The 20,098-nt window shown below is 40.2% G+C and overlaps 2 protein-coding genes across 2 annotated transcripts; one reads left to right on the top strand and one right to left on the bottom strand.

The window, feature by feature from the left end:
* The first annotated feature begins 371 nt into the window (after positions 1 to 371).
* Positions 372 to 12,076, top strand: LOC118422874 (phospholipase B1, membrane-associated-like). Its single transcript, XM_035830706.1, has 16 exons — positions 372 to 653; positions 1,583 to 1,734; positions 2,404 to 2,467; positions 3,560 to 3,618; positions 3,971 to 4,038; positions 4,277 to 4,320; positions 5,124 to 5,232; positions 5,547 to 5,598; positions 6,070 to 6,150; positions 6,595 to 6,660; positions 6,849 to 6,940; positions 8,352 to 8,427; positions 8,677 to 8,781; positions 9,271 to 9,366; positions 9,549 to 9,614; positions 10,060 to 12,076. Exons 1-16 carry the CDS (start codon positions 590 to 592, stop codon positions 10,360 to 10,362), a joined length of 1,497 nt encoding a protein of 498 aa, XP_035686599.1. The 5' UTR covers positions 372 to 589; the 3' UTR covers positions 10,363 to 12,076.
* Positions 11,376 to 20,037, bottom strand: LOC118422883 (erythritol/L-threitol dehydrogenase-like). Its single transcript, XM_035830726.1, has 12 exons — positions 19,890 to 20,037; positions 17,668 to 17,793; positions 16,454 to 16,537; positions 16,006 to 16,110; positions 15,759 to 15,800; positions 15,582 to 15,631; positions 15,118 to 15,318; positions 14,444 to 14,589; positions 13,989 to 14,083; positions 13,631 to 13,657; positions 13,180 to 13,238; positions 11,376 to 12,728 (listed from the first exon to the last, which is right to left on the bottom strand). Exons 1-12 carry the CDS (start codon positions 19,945 to 19,947, stop codon positions 12,627 to 12,629), a joined length of 1,095 nt encoding a protein of 364 aa, XP_035686619.1. The 5' UTR covers positions 19,948 to 20,037; the 3' UTR covers positions 11,376 to 12,626.
* Between the last annotated feature and the right edge of the window lie 61 nt (positions 20,038 to 20,098).

Consider the following 20,098-nt stretch of genomic DNA (forward strand, 5'->3'; position numbering starts at 1 on the left):
GGCCTGAGCAGACAATAAGTTTTCTATCGAGATTGTCACGCTTGCAACATTTGGCATTACCTTAAAGCCATAGATAGAAGGAGTTGGGTGATGACCTTAGAATACTTTGTTCTTTGATCGTCAACGCTGCTGAGTGGAATTAAAAGTAATACTTTAATATGTTATGCAACTTTTTACTCACTGAAAGTTCCGCTCTCGGCGCCCTAAAATAGAAAGTTAACGCTTTCGATAGGTTATAAGGGGATCATGATAAACATGGACTGTATGATTTGCATCTTTTACCTCAATAGTTCTGTTTTTCCCTCTCACGACCAACTATTTTCCAAGGTCCCCCTTTGTTTACCCGGTATCATGTGTACGTCACATGACTAGGACTGGTAGTACCAGTGCGGAAGTCCCGCCGAAGCGTAGCCGTAGTCAGCAGAGCGGGTTGGTAACTGCAGGCGGGACAGCAACAGGGAGACGCTCTGTCAACACCCAAGATCCGTTTCCCTGTTTTCAGTTCCCATATTTTCCGTGTTTATAAGTGAGAGGGAAGAGTTCCGTGTTCTAGTTTAGTCCGTCCCGCCGCAGTTCGACCCTCGCCAAGATGATTCCTGTGAAGCATGTCCTGGTGATCCTCATGGCGGTCTGGAGCTGTTGTGCAACTTTGGGTACGTCTTTAGAATTCTCTCTGAACCTTTCTAGTGGAGTTGGGTAGAAGGAACGATCTGCGTTTTCTGTGAGAGCTTGGAATACAGAATGCACGTTAGAGAAAAAACAGCAGATAAAGTAGAGCGTTTGTACTACAACTAGGACATGTAACGTTAGACCTTGAGTGAAAGCTCCCAACTGAAAGTAGGTCAGGCCTCGCAGTTGGATTTAGGTTCTTTGTTGTTTTTAGTCCCCACGGGAATACAACGAACGATTTCGATCACAACAACAACATTATCTGTGCGTTGGGCACCGTTTACGTTATTTTGGTACACTTTTTAGTTGGTTTGCTTCCCGAAAGTAAGTTGGACAATTACTACGCACGTTCCAGGTCCATGTGAGCTCTCATGTTTGAAAGAGAAGGTGTTCAAAGTACAAAGTCGTTGCCATTCTGCTGGTCCAATATACATGTTATAAGCACATTGCATACGATTGTTTTTATTTTAAACCCGTGTGCCATACCTGTGTGCCTTACTCGAGTGCCTTTAATCTGAACCTTACCTGGGTGTTTTACCTGTGTGCTTTACCTGGGTGCCTTACCTGTGTGCCTTATACCTGTGTGCCTTACTTGGGTGCCTTACCTAAACCTTACCTGGGTGTTTTACCTGTATGCCTTACCTGGGTGCCTTACCTGGATGCTATACCTGGATGACTTACTTGGGGCTGGGTTCCTTACCTGGGTGCCTTAGCTGGGTTCCGTGATACCTAGGTGCCTTTACCAGGGTGTAGTAATAGTAGTAGTATTTACCTGGGTGTTCTATTATTTACCTGGGTGCCTTACCTGGTTCCCACAGGTAAGATTATCTACCTCCACTTTTCCTGGTTGTTTTGTTAGAAATTCAGGTGGATCATTTTGCACCACATAATCCTGTTTAACTCTCACCCTCAGACCTACAGAGTTATGAAGAGCGGGTCAGCGAGCAGCTCTCAGGCAGCCCGGGTCCCCGGTCCAGCTGGGAACGGTACGAGGCAGCAGTGCAGATTCTACAGGCAGAGGCCAACAGGACTGGCACAGTAGAGCAGCTGCAGGCTTCCGTACAGGTAAGGTTCCACTTCACCTTTAGAACGGCTGCAGTCTTCTCTACAGGTAACATTTCACTTCACCTGTAGTATGGCTGCAGGCTTCTCTACAGGTAACGTTTCACTTCACCTGTAGTATGGCTGCAGGCTTCTCTACAGGTAACGTTTCACTTCACCTGTAGAATGGCTGCAGGCTTCTCTACAGGTAACGTTTCACTTCACCTGTAGTATGGCTGCAGGCTTCTCTACAGGTAACGTTTCACTTCACCTGTAGTATGGCTGCAGGCTTCTCTACAGGTAACGTTTCACTTCACCTGTAGAATGGCTGCAGGCTTCTCTACAGGTAACGTTTCACTTCACCTGTAGTATCGCTGCAGGCTTCTCTACAGGTAACATTTCACTTCCTGTAGCTCACATTCTCTTATACCTGTCTATTGTCTAAGCCATCTGATAGAAGATTTGGGACAGGTGTCAAAGTTGTCAATTGGATCACAAACCCAGAAGCTGTAGAAGCTCAGTTCAGGATTGAGGTCATCAGCAAATTTAGTGAAAACTGTGTGACTTAGTAGTATAATCTACAATGTGCAATGCACTACCTAGCCTACTTAAGACCTAGTTCCTCCTGTGCCCATTGTAAGCCTGGGCAGCTACATGATTATGACTTGTTTGTGTTTTTATGTCTCTGACCAGACCCAGACCACTGGTGCTCAGCTGAACTGCCCACTGAAAAATTCCCACACTGTCCCTACCTCAGGTAAGCCTTAAACTTAAGACAGCTTTGAATCATTCTAAAGCACTCTTTGACTCAGTTTGTTTCAATGAAATCATTGCATGCTTTTGAATCCAAAGCTGCACTATTTTATTGATGTATGTGTAACATTACATTTAAGTTCCCTTTGAGTTCTCTTGAGTGCTCAGTTGTCTGAGCTCATGATGTTCCCATTTGAGTCAGAATGAGAGAAAGTACAGCATGTGATTATCAGAAGACATGCAATCATCCAAGTTACAGTTGGTAAATAAAGAATTTGGTGGGTGGAATATCTGAAAAGGGAACAGAAAAAAGTGGGAAGTCAATGATAATGAGTCACTGCTACATGTGACCACTACTGTACGTGTGGGGTTGTGTGCACATAGAAGGAGCCAATAAAGACACTGACAGTATCAAGAAAGGGAACTGACAATACTGTATAACGTTACATGTTGATTAGTGCTTTAACTGAAATATTTTTACTGTCTGGGAAATGTTTTCATTGTGTGGGAAAACATGAGGAAAAAGACTAAATATAGAGCTTTGGCATGAAATTATAAGGTAAAATTGTGCAGCACAGTATGACATTACTCAATACTTTTACTTAAGTAAACACCACAGTGACCAAAGTTCCCAAGGTCACATGTTGTTCTGGACAAAGTACATTCAGAGCAAAGAGCATGTGTCATCTGTGGTGATTACTTTGTTAGGTAAATGCCTACAATGTAAATTGTGTTATTCAATCACACTGATAACGTTGCATAGGACTAAACAGCTGTATAGTTGAGGTGTCAAGGCTGGGAGCTCATGCACAGTTGCAGATGCATTTTAATGATATTGATAGTCACATTCTATACAACACAAAATTACATGAATGATGCTAGTTGTATAATGTTGATATTGCATAACTTAACATATAGATCTTTGGCAATGAAGACTAAAAAATGTTACATAATTTTTTATGTCTTACTCTAAGCCAGTCAGCTTTTCTATAAAGTTATATTGGGTATGGACCTCAATCAGAATGTGATTGTAGACATAAGTCTGTTTGTTTCAGCTGATGTTGTTCTTACTATTATGATTTTTCTTCCCTCCCAGTCCACAGCCTGCGTCCGGAAGATGTGAAGGTGGTCGCGGCGATTGGAGATTCCCTCACGGTAGGAGTTGTTCTACAATTGTGAAAAGTCTGTCATACTATAGGAGTTAACTTCATCTGAGCTGTGTTCTTAAATTTAGTCCCTCCTTTATGTAACCTAGGCTATATGCTATATCCATTGTGTAAAAAACATGGTATTTTGCTTTTTCGATGGACAGTAATTTCAAATTGCAATACTAGCACATAATGTGTATTTTCAAAATATTGCAGTTTGAAACCACCGTCATTTACTTTATGTCCCTGAATACCCAGTCTTAAATTAGAATAATGGATATAGGATACCCCGCGGATAATGATGAACTACATGTAGCGTTACACTCACATCAATGTTATTGTTTTTGCTTTATTTCCAGGCAGCCAATGGTGCGAAGGCGCTGACTGTTCTCGGCCTCCTGACTAACTACAGGGGAGTGGCATGGAGGTAAGGTCCTTTAATTGACTCAGAAAATGAAACTCATTTAATATGTAGAATAATTTCTCATTTTTAAGCCCTGTGTAGATTTATATGGTTTTAGAATGTGCTCTTTGTAATTTATAAGTTACCTCTCTTGCTTGAATTTGAATTAAAATCAAAGGTTACAAATAGGATGCAGACAATACAAGAGCATATTTTATATTCAATCAAGTTTGAAACCTTAATTTTATGTCCCCCCTCCCAGTATTGGTGGTGAGAAGACCCTGGACAGCTACACAACTCTGCCAAGTAAGTTCAGCTCTGTCCTCTTGTCCCAATACCTTATCATCAAGGCATAAATGTTCTTGGAACACTTGGTTTAAAAAAAATAATTTATGTGTTAAGTATGTTCGTATGTGTATCATGTTGCAATGTGTCTTTGTACGTTAAAGAAAGAAAGCAATGAAAGTGTGCACAAGTATTCGAGTCCATCTGGCATGTGCAGCAAACATAGGTTTATCCATCAACATTTAACTAAGTAGTTGGTTGAGAAGTTCCTTGACATTTGACTTAACTGGTTGGCCAGCGTACGAAAGTTCGGTGACCCCATAGTGTGTTCCAAAGTCTAAGGTCCATGATGTCATGATGTTTTGTGTAACTCAGGGCTGCTGAACTCTGTTCTTATCACCACTATAAGCATGTGATTTAAGTTGATCATTTACAACCTTTTTAACAGTTTTTTAAATGTTCAACAACCTGTCAATGTTGCCTCAAAGTATAATATATGCAGTGAGTTAACTTACGTCTTGTGTAATATTGTCAAACTTTGAAACTAAGCATTATGCTCAAAAATACTTAATTAAAATGGGCATGGTACTTGTCTCAACTTTAGAAGTAGGCAGCATATCAAGACTGCTGGTATCTCCTAAGGGACAACTATGAATGCTGCGTGTAACGTTCCGATGATCCAGATATTGAATTCATCATTGAGATCTATCAAATCTAGAAGAAACACTCATTATTATTACCTGACTGTTTTCCTGAATAAGCTTTCTAATTTATCGATTTAGCTTTCCTGAACAGTCACAGACTCATGCATTCTTCTGTTTTAGATATCCTGAAGAAGTTTAACCCTGAGATCATCGGTTTTGCGACCGGAAGTGGCGGTGCTGACAGCCGCAACGCTCACCTGGACCAGGCGGTTGCTGGCGCGGTCTCCGAGTAAGTGCTTAGCAAATTCACAAGGCAACAAACATTTGGACATTACCTCTTTAAATTGTCTTTTCTGTTGTTTTGTCTTTATTTATTAAGTTATTTTTAGTTCCTTTTGTTTATTTACCAAAGTATAGCTAGTCTAAGATGTATTTTGCTTTCCTCCATATGCATAATAAGCATGGAAAAAATATACAGTATGGTACAAACAATCATTAAAAAGTATGATTGAATATTTTACTATAATGATTACTAAATACTGTAACAGTTACTGTTACAGTAGTAGTTCCAGCTATAATTGTCCTCCTTTTTGTGATTTACAGGGACATGGTTGGACAGGCTCGCAAGCTGATAGATCTGATCAAGGCTGGTGAGGTAGGACCACACGTTATATTTAGTTATCTTTTTATCAAATATCTAAAATGATAATGTACTTCTAACATATGATTTCTTAATTATATTCTTGTAACTTGATATGAAATCATTTCTTCACTTATGACTTATATCATAAACTACTTAATGTCATACCTGTGACGCGAAAACGTTCAATACGGGTATTCTGGACCGTGTGATAACTTTCCGTATCACACGGGTTCTAAGTTGTATCACACAGGCTTCCTTCAAGTAAATAGAACTATTTCGAACTGCAGTCAGCTAATATTGTTTCTTATGTTTCAACATTTCTAATGTCGTGTAAGATTTTGAAAGTCTCTTGGAGTTCCAAATTTAAGTTTGAACATAATCTGAACCAAAAAAATTGATCCTTTGCAAACTCTATTGCAGCACCTTGAAAAAAATACAATCTTTCATACATGTCGATAATGTAATGTGATATCCCCTCCCCAGCACATTGACTTTGAAAATGACTGGAAGCTGGTGACCATGCTGATCGGTGGGAATGACCTTTGTGACTACTGCGAGGACAAGGTAGGCATGAAAAGTTGGCACTCGGGTAACCATTAGCACACTCAAGTAGTCACTAAGGGGCAATTCTCTGTTGGTTACAGAGTTAGGGTGTGGCCACATAGGTAGTGCAACCGTCGTAAGATTTTGATGCCATAGGCTTTTCAAGCAGGCCAAGACAGAACCAACCACCGACATGGATCCAAAAGAGCATTTTGCTTACCTAGACAGTTGAACTTTGCAGGAGATGTACAAAATGCCCAAAGTAAGCGATCACATGCCAATCGCACGATCGATGTGACAGTGCCCTAATTAAACAGCAGGGAGAAGTTTAAATTCTTCTTGTTGTAAAATCACTCATTCAAGCTTTCGAACTTAATTTTTACAATATAGTATTCTTTTCACAGCTTCTTGGAATATTGTTTGCTAACGTATTCATTCTTAAAAAACTTTTTATATTTTTTACAGGAAAAACGGAGTCCTTTGAAGTATTACGAACACATAAAAGCAGCACTAGACCTTCTTCATCAGGAGGTCAGTACAGCCTTGACACATTAGTCTGATAATTGACTATTGACTGTCTTCACCATTTGTTTGTGTGCGGTTGCAGAGGACAAAATACAATGCCATTGTTGTGACTGTCATGACTTTTTATTTTATTGTGTTCAGTTTTGACACGTTTGTATATGTGGTTATAGCCAGGGTTGTTTGTTTTTGTGCAGTTGCCGAGGACGTTTGTAAACGTGGTGACTGTGATGGATGTGGTAGAGATCGGCAAGCTCCATCGAACATTCACCTGCGACGTGCTGCACTTGTAAGTCTGAAATAGACACAAAAGTTATGACTGAGTTACAAAAAAATCAAAACCTGTATCGTTTAATATAATTAGTTTCCTTTTATCTGCACATTAGTTAACCTATGTCCGTTGTATTGAAAAACAGGTTGTCTAAGGATATCAAGTTGACAGATGGTGGTTCAAATCGTATTAATTGCAGTTTGAAACCACTGCCCTTCAAAGTGATATCAGCAGTAAATACCACTTTTAAAAACAATGGATATAGGTTACCCTGTGAATAAAGGTGAACTAGTGTTAAATATTTTACTATTCAGTGGGACTTTTGTAAGTACAGAATTGAAAGTCAAAAAGCCACCCATACCTAGGTGTTACGGTAACAACTGGGCTGAAGTGGGGTGTCCATGTTAACAAAATAACAACCAAGGCTAAACAGACATTGGGAGTGATCAAACGTAACTTGTGGGCATGCCCAGCCAGGGTAAAATCACTTGCATACACGTCACTGGTAAGACCTAACCTTGAATATGCTGCAACAGTATGGGATCCGTATACAAAGAAAGACAAAGATAAACTTGAAAGGGTACAGAACCAAGCTGCTAGATTCTGTACAAACAACTACAACAGGGATGCTAGTGTTACCAAAATGAAAACAGATCTACAGTGGCCATCACTTGAAGACAGAAGGAAAATGTCCAGACTTTGCATGATGTACAAAATGACCAATAAGCTGGTGGACGTACCAACTGATAAGTATCTAATACCAGCTCAAAAAAGAACAAGAAACAGCCATGACTTCAAGTACCAGAGTTTCCCAGCTAGGATTGATGTGTTCAAAAATTCGTATTTTCCCAGAACTATCGTAGATTGGAATTCGTTGTCACCAAGCATAGTAGGGGCATCTTCTCTGGATAGTTTTAAAGAACGCTTGCAGATAGATGTGCAAAAGTTAGGTGTGACGGATCGTTCAGTGTAATATAACCAGCTGCTGCCGCACCGCGCGCCTGCGAAGCTGGTGTGTTACGCCGAATGGCGGTTATACCGGCTATATAGATACAGAAAGGCATTGTTTGGTGACTGTTAGATCTACATCTACATCTGCATCTTGTGAAAAATAAAACTTGAAGTCTTGAATTCATTGATAGCAGAAACGATTAAAGATCAGGTTTTCCAGAAGTGTTGGCCATGGTATGGCTTGTTACCAATCAAAATATCTTATTGCAAAACCGAGTACATGTGATTTAACCTTCTGACATTTCTGTGCACCATCAGTTATCTTTCTCACAACTCTGACTGGTTCTACTACATACTGCAGCTAGGTGTCACTACTGCAGAGGAAGAGTTGAGTCCCAAACAAAAACTTTATGACATACCAGCCTGTTTAATTTTCAGGGTTATGACTGACTGGCCAATTTCCTTCTCTCTGCCACAGTTTCTTGTGCCGCTGCGTGAGTTATGCCAGTGAGGAGGACCTAGTCGAGCTTCAGGCAGCCAACATGCGCTACATGGTAAGTTGTAGCTGTGCCATGTATCTATATCAATATTATAGTTAAATGGAGTACAATTAGAAAACTCTAGAAAAGGACTTCTATTTGAATATCTCAGATGTTGGTCCTAATTGTTATTGGCAACCAAAGACTCAATCTTTTTTTTTTTTACACAATTGCTTAACTTAAGATTTTCTATTCCTCCACACATTTATTGCAAAGTTTGTTTGATGCAGTCCCTGGATTTTATTTCACTCCTTCTCTCTTCAGTCCTTGACCAATCGGCTGGTAAACAGTGGTCGCTATGACGACCGTGATGACTTCACTGTGGTGGTCCAACCCTTCCTGGAAGAGACCAAGTTGCCCAGAACAGAGGTAACATATTATGCACTGTATCTTCTGTAAAAAATAAATCTTCTGTAAATCTAAGGTAAAAATATTGTGTGAGTAGTATGTTCTGGTGTTCAAAACATTGAGGCTAAACCACCATTTGTAGGTTTATAGGGAATTTAAGAACTTGTTTGCTGAGCAACAATGTTCCCTGTGTTAAATTGGAAGACAATCTTGATGAGAGTCCGAGGAGAACATCATTCTGTAGTGTTACCTTCAGGTGGTGCACACAGTTTCAGTGTCTGACTCTGAGTTGATATACAGAGTGTCAATTAATGATATACGAGAACCAAGATACTAAGTTCTATAAATCACCTGAATGGAGGCCTGGTGACCCTCCTTCTAGTATCAGCCAAACATGTCTAAGTAATTCCCGATTTCTCGACAGATTGGTGAGGCCTTCGCCTCCTCAAATAGTTATTCTACTTGTTGGCTTGTTTTGATTGATGCTACCTTTGATCCATGTTCCCCCAGGGTGGAGACTATGACCGGTCGTACTTTGCTCCTGACTGTTTCCACTTCAGCCTGAAGGCTCACGCTGCAGCTGCAAAAGCACTATGGAACAACATGGTATGTTACCATGTATATACACTGTATACATATTATATAGATTTAGATATTTAGATATATGATATTTGATTTAGATTAACATTGCCAGTTGCAGGCCAGTGAATTGACTCACACATGTTTAAGGAAGATGGAACAAGCTCTGAGATAGGTATTTTTTAACTGAAACTGTTTCCCGTTCACAGCTGGAGCCTGTTGGATCCAAGAGGACCGACTGGCATGTAGGAGAACCCTTCGAGTGTCCTACTGAGGTCGGTATTACTATTAGTTAAGAACGCAAGATGAATTAAGTCTCCTTACTTTACCTGCGGATAGTCACAGATAGTTGAGAACATCTGATTGACTTAAGACAAATTTTGAGAAGCGTCTGCAGCAAAGTTATGCTGCCATTTCTTCTTTCCACTTCCAACTAGTGGAAAGTATATGTCAATAGGTGCATTTCATTTGCATACTTGTTGTCAAATTAGCAAACTATCATTTAAATTGATAAGCATTTTACTCCAGGAATATTTAACATAAGCCTATGTATGTAAATACTAGGTGTATTTCTATTGCATACTTGTTATCAAATCTGACAGCTATCATTGCACATTTTCCTCCAGGAATGTTTAACATAAGCCTAAACTACACATATATAGTTGCTAATCAAACCTAAAATGCTTTTCTTCAAGTTTCTCTTTGTTTTACTTTTTACAGGAGCGTCCTTACTTTGGGACAGCCAAGAACAGCAGGACCTCCCTGGGCGGTGCCAACCCAAGTGTTGGGGTGGAGACGTTCAACTCCTACTTTAAAGATTTCACGTCTCAGGACGTCAGCAAACCTACATCAGGCTCCGCCGCGCTGGTCGTGGTTGGCTGCCTGCTCCTGGTCTGTGCCGTTGTTGCCAGTGTTTTTGTGCTTCGCAGACGTAGAAAGGTCAAGGGTCAGGTCAAGGGTCAGGAAACAGCACCTCTTCTTAGCGAGTCTAACGACATGGCTGCTACTTTGGTGATGTCTTAAGCTGCGCTGGGGCCTAAAGACACTGCTGCCGCACTGATTGTGTTTTATGGCTTGTTCACACCGGTGTGTGTATTCAAGTCCATATGAGTTGAATATCTGGTACATTTTTTGGCTTTCGTAAAGTTTGCAGGAAAGAAGTTATTTCTACTTTGACTCAAAGTAATCTGCAGTAATCGAACCAAACAAAGTGCTTCTCTGGCTGCAAACTTTACTTTGGCCAAAAAAAATGTCCTCGAAACTCACATGGACTTAGATATACAAATATAAACGGGCTTCCTGTAGGAGTCAAGACATGGCTTGTACTCTTGTCTTACATGTAGGTGTGATTGGAGTCTAATTTGTTGGTTTTTAGATTTAAAGTAAATAATTCTGCTCTAGAAGATCAAGATGAAAATAGACCCTGAAGGAAAGACTGAATCTTCAGGGAGGGAATATATAGTCGGATTCAAGTTTCCCTCCAGCCCTGTTTTCATTTAGATCTTTTGCTATGCTTCTGAGCCTCCTTACCATTTGTTAGACTCAAAAATGCCTAATAACCATACATATGTATAATTGTAGAGGCCTAACAGGCTTTATGTGAGGAAACTAAAATGCTGCAATGTGTAATTCCCACACTGAACAGGGTTGTCTGTGTGGATAAGGTCAATGACATATCATACTGCTGGTTTTTATACTAACAAATATGCAAATACTGATCATTATATTGTGATGTACAATACTGAATAGGGAATTGTGATGATTTTATTAATGTATCTGCGTCGCATTAAGCAGAAACTTCTCAGGAATCTTGAAAGACCACATTTTGCCAATATTTGTTAAGTGTTTATGACATGTAATAATTCCATGTCCTATATTTTACTCCAGACTGTTGCATTACAACAGGGTAGGTTTGCTGCTTGTAGAGTGTTGTTGTTGCACTATATGTTGGATAGTTAAATAGTGCAGAGTCTATGCTTTTAGCTTGCCACTTGCTTTTAGTATTCAGTTTTTTTCTTGACTTTTACATTTTTTTGTGCAATTCACCAAGATTACTACATAGCTTGTTAGGATTTGATGATGTAATGTTAGTTAGGATTGTAATGTCTCTTTTGTAATAAGGCAACATTAACCATGAAAGGTTTGTGGATTCTATCAGTTTTTAATGTGTGGTACTTTACAGATTTTGGTGATTATTTTTAATAATGTTGTCAAGATTGTCATTTTCATGCATATTCACCATGAATTGCTGCCTTTTGATGTACATGTATTTGAAGCATTAATTGCAGCCTTACCAAGAATTAACAAACCAATCCAGAGTTTTGGGAAGTACAGGTTTATCCTGTCACATATCATTGGTTAATTCTAAGTAATTCTAATGTGTTGTAACAAATACAGGGTTAATGTGTACCAATTATAGTGACACACTAAAGAAATATGCCAATGAACTATGTAGTGTCTGTTAACATTTGAATTGACATAACGCACAATGTATTTGTAATGATTTTTAGCCATATTTGTGTGGCAAATGTTAAGAGGATGTTTATATTCAGGAATCTAATGTTGAAGGGAGAAATTGTACAGATCTGCCTCAGAGAAATTATTTATGAATACAGTGGTATTAACATTGACTTGTTATACAAGTTGACCTGAAATATTTGTCTATATATATCACAATTAAGTATATAAAGAACATTTTGGAAGCAAATTTTTAGACTTGAATAAAATGCGAGATTTACTCCTTGCTTCATCATTTTTGTTTACAATCATGATTACTCAGATGCAACGTTGAGGTATATTCCTTGCTATTACACCAACAGTCCATAATTTCTCAGACATGTTCAATTGTGTATGAAATTTAAAACATTGCATGCAGAATAACTACAGTCACAATAGCTCAGATAATATTTTCTTTGCCCTCAACAGCACGCAATAATTCCAGACGTGGTTGATTTTAGGACAAGTGACATTGCAATGTCCTTGGTGCTGAAATTCATTCCATTAAAAGTGCTAAATTACATTTGATGATGTGCAAATTATGCTTCACTTCCGGATTTGAACGAGATGACGCACTTGACGATGCACTTCAGAAGGAGCATGACGGCCTTTGATGATGCCGTAGATTGTGTGTAGTTTCGATTTGGAATGAGCACGTCATTTGATGATGATACAGATTATGTGTAGTTTTGATTCAAAATGAGCACAACCTTTGATGATGCTTCAGATTTTGTGTAGTTTTGATTCGGAATGTGCACAACCTCTGATGACGCTGCAGATTTTTTTCAGCTTCACTCTGGGATGAGTACGACCTTGATGGACTCGCTGCTGCTGTTGACAAGGTCAATGCCCTTTACCACGTCCGATAGAGGGAGCTGGTGCGAGATGATGTCCTGGGAAAAACGGGACCAAAAGTTGGAAAATAGAGGTCACAAAAATATGTTCACAAAATTGTTCACTCATAATTATCCTAGATAAGCTGCAACGCTACCCATTTGTTCATGTGTATATTGTTTTTGGCAATTGAAGATATCAGTGTCAGCACTGCAAAGTGGCGACAATGACGACGATATTGATTTTGTGGTGCATAATGCTTTTACCTCAGTTGCATTACAAGTAATTGTAAGTTGCAAGGAAAACATGATCTGCTGACATTCAGTCCATAAAACTTTCATCAAAGTCCTTTTCTATTTTATTTTATTCTATTCTATTCTCTCTTTCACAGCTAAGAAAAACGGACTATCAAAGTTATGACAATTTCCCCTTAGGCAGCCTTACAAGGCCCCATAGTAACTCCAAGTTCAACAACCCGACACAGTAATTTGCACCACACCGGGTACTCACGTCTATTGGCAGCTCTTTGTTTGCCAGCATGGAGATGGCCTTTGGGTAGGTGTTGTACCCTGCCGAGCAAACGACATGGTAAGAGTACAAAATGCATTGTTGATCTTGCAAATAATTCTTAACAATGTTAGAACCATGAAGGTATCACATGTACAAAAGAAGAAGGGCTCTATTGCACGGCAATCGTAACAGGTACAATGTACATGTATGGCAATACATGGAAGTTGAACTATGTACGCATTGCTAAGATCTAACAACTAATCTAATCTAACATTCTAGTTAATGTTATACAAGCTAATACTTCAGAACATCATGTCAATATAGCATCGTCTCGTTTTTCAAAGGAGTTGTGTATAAATTGGCCTACGAAAAAAATGCAACATGTTGCTGATACAAGACATGACTACACATTAGTTTTCTACAATAAAGTACTTGGGATTGCTTCACGTACCCAAATGGCCGCCGTGGATGGTCAGTTCTGAAAAAAAAATGACAAAGCGCTTGTTCATGTACTTTACCTAGCACAACAAATACGACGAGTAAAAGGAAAAAGGAAAGTGTAGTTTTCGGAATTCGTGATTCGTTACTCGAATCACGTGTCTCTAAGTCACGTGATCAGAGTAACTGAATCGTCACTCCTGAAGAAGGTCGACGGAAGTGCGACTGAAAATTCGAGGTGAGAATAACTTGTGTTGTATGACAGTTGAAAAACTTCAATATGTATTCTATCAACACAGATGAGCTTTCATGCTAAGGAAAGTGTAGTATTAACATCAATGATCCCTCAAGGGCAAGTCATCAGTGCGCACCTTTGGTGTCACCAATGATTGTCCAGTCCACGGACGTCTCGTTCTTGAAAACGCTGAACTCCACAAAAGTACCCAGCTTGGCGATCATGTGCAAACTGTGGGTTAGAGGGAAAGGGCGCATGAAAATTAGTTCAACAGTGATGCAGCTAGAGAAAATACTTATAAGCTTTGTTGAGGAGAAAACTTAACTTTTCCAACACAGAACTGGCTATAGATTGCATAACGCAATGTACTAGACTAAGTATACATGTATGTTCAGCAATCTATCATGTTCATGTGGACTACCAGCACTGATGAATATACGTGGCGCTTTTATCACAGTAGTTTACCTTATGAGTCATTATAACCTCTAGACTCAATGAAACGTAAGGAATGATTCACATTGAAGAGGTGTGGCATTACGTAGTTTATCCGTCAAATTTCTTTCAAAATGACACAATGTTGACGACACCGACCCCTGTTTAACGGAGACAGGGCTGCCTGAGACCTCGATGTACACGTCACATCCGTATCCGTCCGTCATCTTCTTCACTTCTGCTATGACGTCACACTTGCCTGGGTTCAGGACGACGTCAGCGCCACACTTCTTGGCGATGTCCAACTGGAGGACCCAAAAAAAGGTGAGAGCTCGTTTAACAACGTAGTTGCATCGTAAAAAAAGAGACGTTTCAAGGCTATTTCAAGAAGAAGGCAGCGATTATAGAATACTCTTTCTTCACAGAAATATAGCAGTTAGACTTTTCTTTACATTTTTTAATTTTTTTAATTTCTGATATTATTATAATAATAATAATAATCTTTATTGCATATTCATGCCCGAGGGCTAAATGCACAGAAGGACCTCATGTGGTCTTATGGATGCAGAGAAAAAAAGAAACTTAACTAATACAATGGTTTTAGACTAGGCTAAGCTATACAGTGATTTTAAACTAGGCTAAATGGAGAGGGAACTAAGACACTATGTGTTACAATCGTTAATGGCTACATCTCATTTACAATGATAGATCTACCTGAAAGCAGGAGAACAGAGAGACATTCGAAAACTGATTAATCCTATTCAAGAAAAAACAATTATGAAAAGTCTCCATAAGGGGCATAATCAAAAGCGTTCTTCTATCTTTAAAAATACCTTCCAGTCGAACATATCCAGCGCAATCAGTTTTGCAGGATTTTTCTGTTTGGCGGCCGCTACCATTCCGAGACCGAGGGGGCCGCAGCCCGACACCACCACCACATCCCGGAACTGGATGTTCCCCCTCTCCACGGCGTGAATGGAACAGGCCAACGGCTCGATGAAGGCGGCTTGGTAAGGAGGCACGGATTTTGGCACCTTTTGGGGGTAAAATCATCCATGAACGTTCAATGACACACATGCTAAACACACAGTTGTCACTGAAAGGTCTTGCTATTATGAAAGTGACTGGAAATTGAAACAGAGCCTTTTATATGATAAGTATACAATCTGTAGGAAAGTTCGTCTGTGAATGAAAACTTGTTGGCTTAACATTCTGTAATATCGAAATATGAAAATATCGTGTGACATTGTTACTGCGTAAGCAAGCAACCATTCCTAATCTAGAGTCCCGATCCCACCTTATGAATGATGCTGTCCGATATGTACTTCATGTATCCAGCCATCGCACCTGTAAAAGGCAGGATAGACAGAGTTAAACCACATCAAAACACTGGTCTTCATTCTGCCTGTTAATTAAAGAAATCCAAATCATATCTGCCTGAAACCCTTGACTAATACTAAGTAGCCATTTGTACCTGGAGTTCGCTGGTGGAAGCCGTAAATGTCATGCGGCATGCCTGCAGGAAAAACACATGAATCAATGATCTTTCTCATCCCTTTGAGCTAAGAAAAAGCTATCATACAAAAGCCTCGAAATTAAGATAGGAAGGAGGGAATACTGTTTTTTTTATACTGTATTTCCATACATTGACATATATATGTATATTAATGCAGAACGTACATATGTGGTACACATATACATGCATATATAACAGTACATACACATGTGGTATTGTCCCCTCTGACAGTATCTGCAATTCCAGCATGGTGCGATGCTCTCCGCTATGGCCTGGTCTCCTAACTCCAGGGAGAACTTCTCGGCAGCCCCTGCAGAACGTCATTCCAATTCATTCTATGGATATATGAGCTGGCCAACCGCAAATGTTTAGCAATCAAAGCTACCGTGGTAATGTGTCAAATTACAGCAAATAAATGTATTCATCCAATATTACATATTGTTTGAGATTATGGTCTCATCGAATCACTTTTTTTCAATGATTCAACTTTCAAATAAATTTGTTTTGCCTACAGCACAGATAGGCTTAGTCTGACAATGCAATGATAATGTTCTGGCTGTCTTTTAAACGTTTATACCTGTTCCCAGCGCTAGTTTATACTTGTGAGCTACCGTACTTGGCCCCATCGATAATGTACTTCTGGGCTATCGTACCTGGACCAAGCGCCGCCACCTCGCCGATAAACTCGTGCCCGGGCACGATGGGCGGCTGGCAGTACGGCTCACGATCCTTGTCACCTGGGAACAACAACAATTAAAAGGAACGCCATATTCGAAGTCTAACATAACATGTTTTGACTTGCTGTGACCAGTACTTAGCTCGGTTGGGCAAAACTGTACAATAAAGGTCTTCATTCATAAATAATTTTACCCTGTGGTGATTAGGGACAACGTGTGTTTCACTCCCAATGCAAGGTATGCGTAGGTACGTATATTTTAAGGCTTGTAAACTGAAACGGTACCTTGGTACAAAAGTTTCCACTTCAGCGACAATGTTACGAGTTTTACTATACTAAAGGAAAATTTAAAGAATTGTCACTGCTTGATGAAAATTCGATTGACCAGGAAAATTTCAGTGTTACTGCTTAGAACGGCATGAGTCACGTCCTATTTCTGTTGTATTAGATTGAAGCGATCGCTATCGTCATGTTGATCATTCTGTGATCTTCTGTCACATTTCTGAACCAATGAAGGCATGTACATTTTTACACTTGAAGTTGAGTGTATCACGTGTAACTACATCATTGATAACGTGCGTTACACTTGAGCTGTTTGAAGTGTTTTTGCGCTCTAGTGCGAGAGTCCTAAAATAACCTTACACGTGATCGCTTAACTACGCACCAGCATTGCGTCAGGTTAGCTTACAGGGAGGAACAGACAGATGGGTTTCAAAGAATGAAGTTGTAAGCTTTTTAAATTTGTTTGTATTCCTTCATTCATTCAGTCAGTCATTTACTCATTCATTCATTTCCTTCATTTATTCCTTTCTTCTATCCATTCATTCATCCATCTACCAATCCTCTCTCCCTTTGTTCCATCTATCCACATATCCATCCATCTATGCATGCCCCCTCTCCTATTCCTTCCCTTTAATTCCTCCCTTCCTTCTTCACCCCTACATTTCTTCCTCCCTTCTTTCCTTCCGTCCTTACCCTTTGCTTTCTTCCTACCTTCCTCCCCTCTTTCCTTCCTTCTTTCTTTCTTTTTTCCCTCCCTTCCGTCATCCCTTCCTCCTCCATCTCTTCCTCCCTACCTTCCTCCCTCCCACCTTTCCTTCCTTCCTTCCTTTCTTTTCTTCCTTCCTTCTTTCTTTCCTTCCTTCTTTGCTCCCTTCCCTCCCTCCTAGATGTCTTTTCTTGACCACCCACCCCAGAAGAGCGGCGCCCCGGCGTAACACTTGGCGTCTCCAGCACAGATCCCCACCGCTGTCACCTTCACCAGCACCTCCTCCGGACCGACCGTCGGCACGTCAAGCTCCTCCATGCGGTAGTCACCTGTAGTGCAGCATGTCACTCCGGTGTTCAGTCCAAGTTTTACAAACACGTCTTTGATTGTAGCTGATAGCGTTAAATCTTATGTAACTGCTTGTCGTTGCAAAGATCTTAAAAAATGTTCAACAAATCATATTGCACGTAACTAAATGATGTGCAAATTACAATGCTCAGTTTGGAAAAGTTGGCAGCAACACTGCTGCTAGCTATAGGTTAAAGTTTAAAGTAAAGATTATCGCAGAATATCCATACTCATTGTTAGTATAACCCACGTCTGAATTATCATACACAATCCCCGCTGTTAGACTTCAGACTTTCTCTCGTGTGTTCACCACAACACCACCACAGCTCAGCCGGATTCAATTGCAATAGTCCCTACACACCCAATGGCAATGCCGAGTAAATCAAGCTAGAGCCCGTTACATTGACTAGTCTTCAAAGTTAACGATTATTCAAAGATTAGGTAAAGCACAACGTGTACAATTTTAAAATTATCATAGAGGTCCTAGGCCCCGAATCACACTAGTTTGTTTTTACAGGTTGCTATTGCAGACCGGAGTACAAAGTACACCTATGTATACTTGAAGCACACAACACACACACAGTGAGGCATAGTAGCCCCGCCCCCGTTTTTTTTTTTTTTTTTTTGCTCAAAATATGAACAAACAGACCTGGAGAGATCTTATGGAACTTCCTTCTGCTATTACGTACAGGGAACAAAAGTCTAGCGAGCTGGCCAGATTCTACCCTAGCATTCCAGCTGGAGACTGCCGACCGTTTTCTAGTTAATTAGTGAGTTACATATCAATTCTGTTGCCTTTCAGTCCGTTGCGGGTTGGCGGAAACGGCTGCCCGGTCGGTCTGCGGAAACGGCTGCTCGGTCCGGTCTGGAGGTTGGTTTTGGGGGTTTCGAGTATACCAAATGTAAACAAGTGGCTTGCTATCGCAGCAGTAATTTAAGTGCATTTCTCGTGTAGGCTGACCCTACAATTTACAGTAGCGCTAATATCGTAAACATTACCGTAATTTCGGAAATTCGAAAACACAAACACGGCGAAATTTCGAACTTTGTACACGTTTTCGGTGAACACCAGATTTCGGTGCTACCAGCTCGTTAACGCTAATAAGGTCGATAATGAGCCGCGCCGTGTCCTCACCGTAAGAACTGATTTGCGCCTTGATCTTTTTTTCTTTTCAAAAATGTAATCCCCAACACTAGTTTTATATTTATATACTCTGGAATGGGAAACTATAGGTTGGATTGATTTGATTCATCGGAAGTTTTCGGCATTCCATGCAGCGCACATTAACGTTAGGTCGTTGACCCCAAATACGCAGTGCGTGTGGCCACATGGATATGTGTGAGGCGCTTCTAATAGGGGACAGTAGTAAACTTAATTATTACTTGTTCTTCGGAATAGCTTTAGACAAATAAGATGTGGCTATTGATCAGAGTATGAGTCATTCGTGTTGAAGATTAATTGCTAACTAAGAATTTTTCTCGAGTCGACCGTGGCCACGTTGTTTATCGCGGTGTTATTTGGGCTCTAGCCGCTCTGCCGATCTGAGACTGGATGGGATTATGCTGACTTTCAGTGCTTTGACCACGAACACATTTATTAAATCCTTGGTTAAATCTTTATTATCTTTATTATCTTATCATTTCCGACATGTGAGAAGATAGTATCGGGCACATATGGTATACTAGATCAAAGGACCGCCACCCTGTACAACCTTGACGTAGCAAACTGCTGACGTTCTGTACTGGGGGACGTTCGAATAGTAGCAGCTGGAATTGGGACAATCTTACCAAGAAATGTCAAATTAATTTTTTTTCAAAAGATAAGTAATTTGGCCAGCTTCCTTTGAACATCTAGCAACATTACATCTAACAACCGTTATGGAATATTTAAGTAGGCATTTTTTTTTACTTCACTTACACTACTGTATGCAATACTGGAAACCCCCCAAACCAACCTCAGGACCGAACCGGGCAGCGGTTTCCGCCGACCGACCGGGCAGCCGTTTCCGCCAACCCGTCTGTTGCCAAGTTTCTAGTTTTACCAACGTTACCTGTCGTTACCTGACGTTAACTTTACCTGGAGCGTAGCAGACCACTCCTTTCATCTTACTGGGGATTCCTGAAATCGAAGACATCTCGATCTCCAAGTCGTTGAAGGTAACACTTGAAGGACTTTGACGGTCTTTGGCTGACGGAGGTTCCGGGGTAGCAGGCAGTGTACCAAAGGTTACAAAGGTTAAAGGTCGTCCAAGTTAGCTACGCCCGATGTTCTTATAATGTCTATAG

Source organism: Branchiostoma floridae, chromosome 9 (genome assembly GCF_000003815.2).
Source record: "Branchiostoma floridae strain S238N-H82 chromosome 9, Bfl_VNyyK, whole genome shotgun sequence".
In the NCBI taxonomy this organism is placed as follows: Eukaryota; Metazoa; Chordata; class Leptocardii; order Amphioxiformes; family Branchiostomatidae; genus Branchiostoma; species Branchiostoma floridae.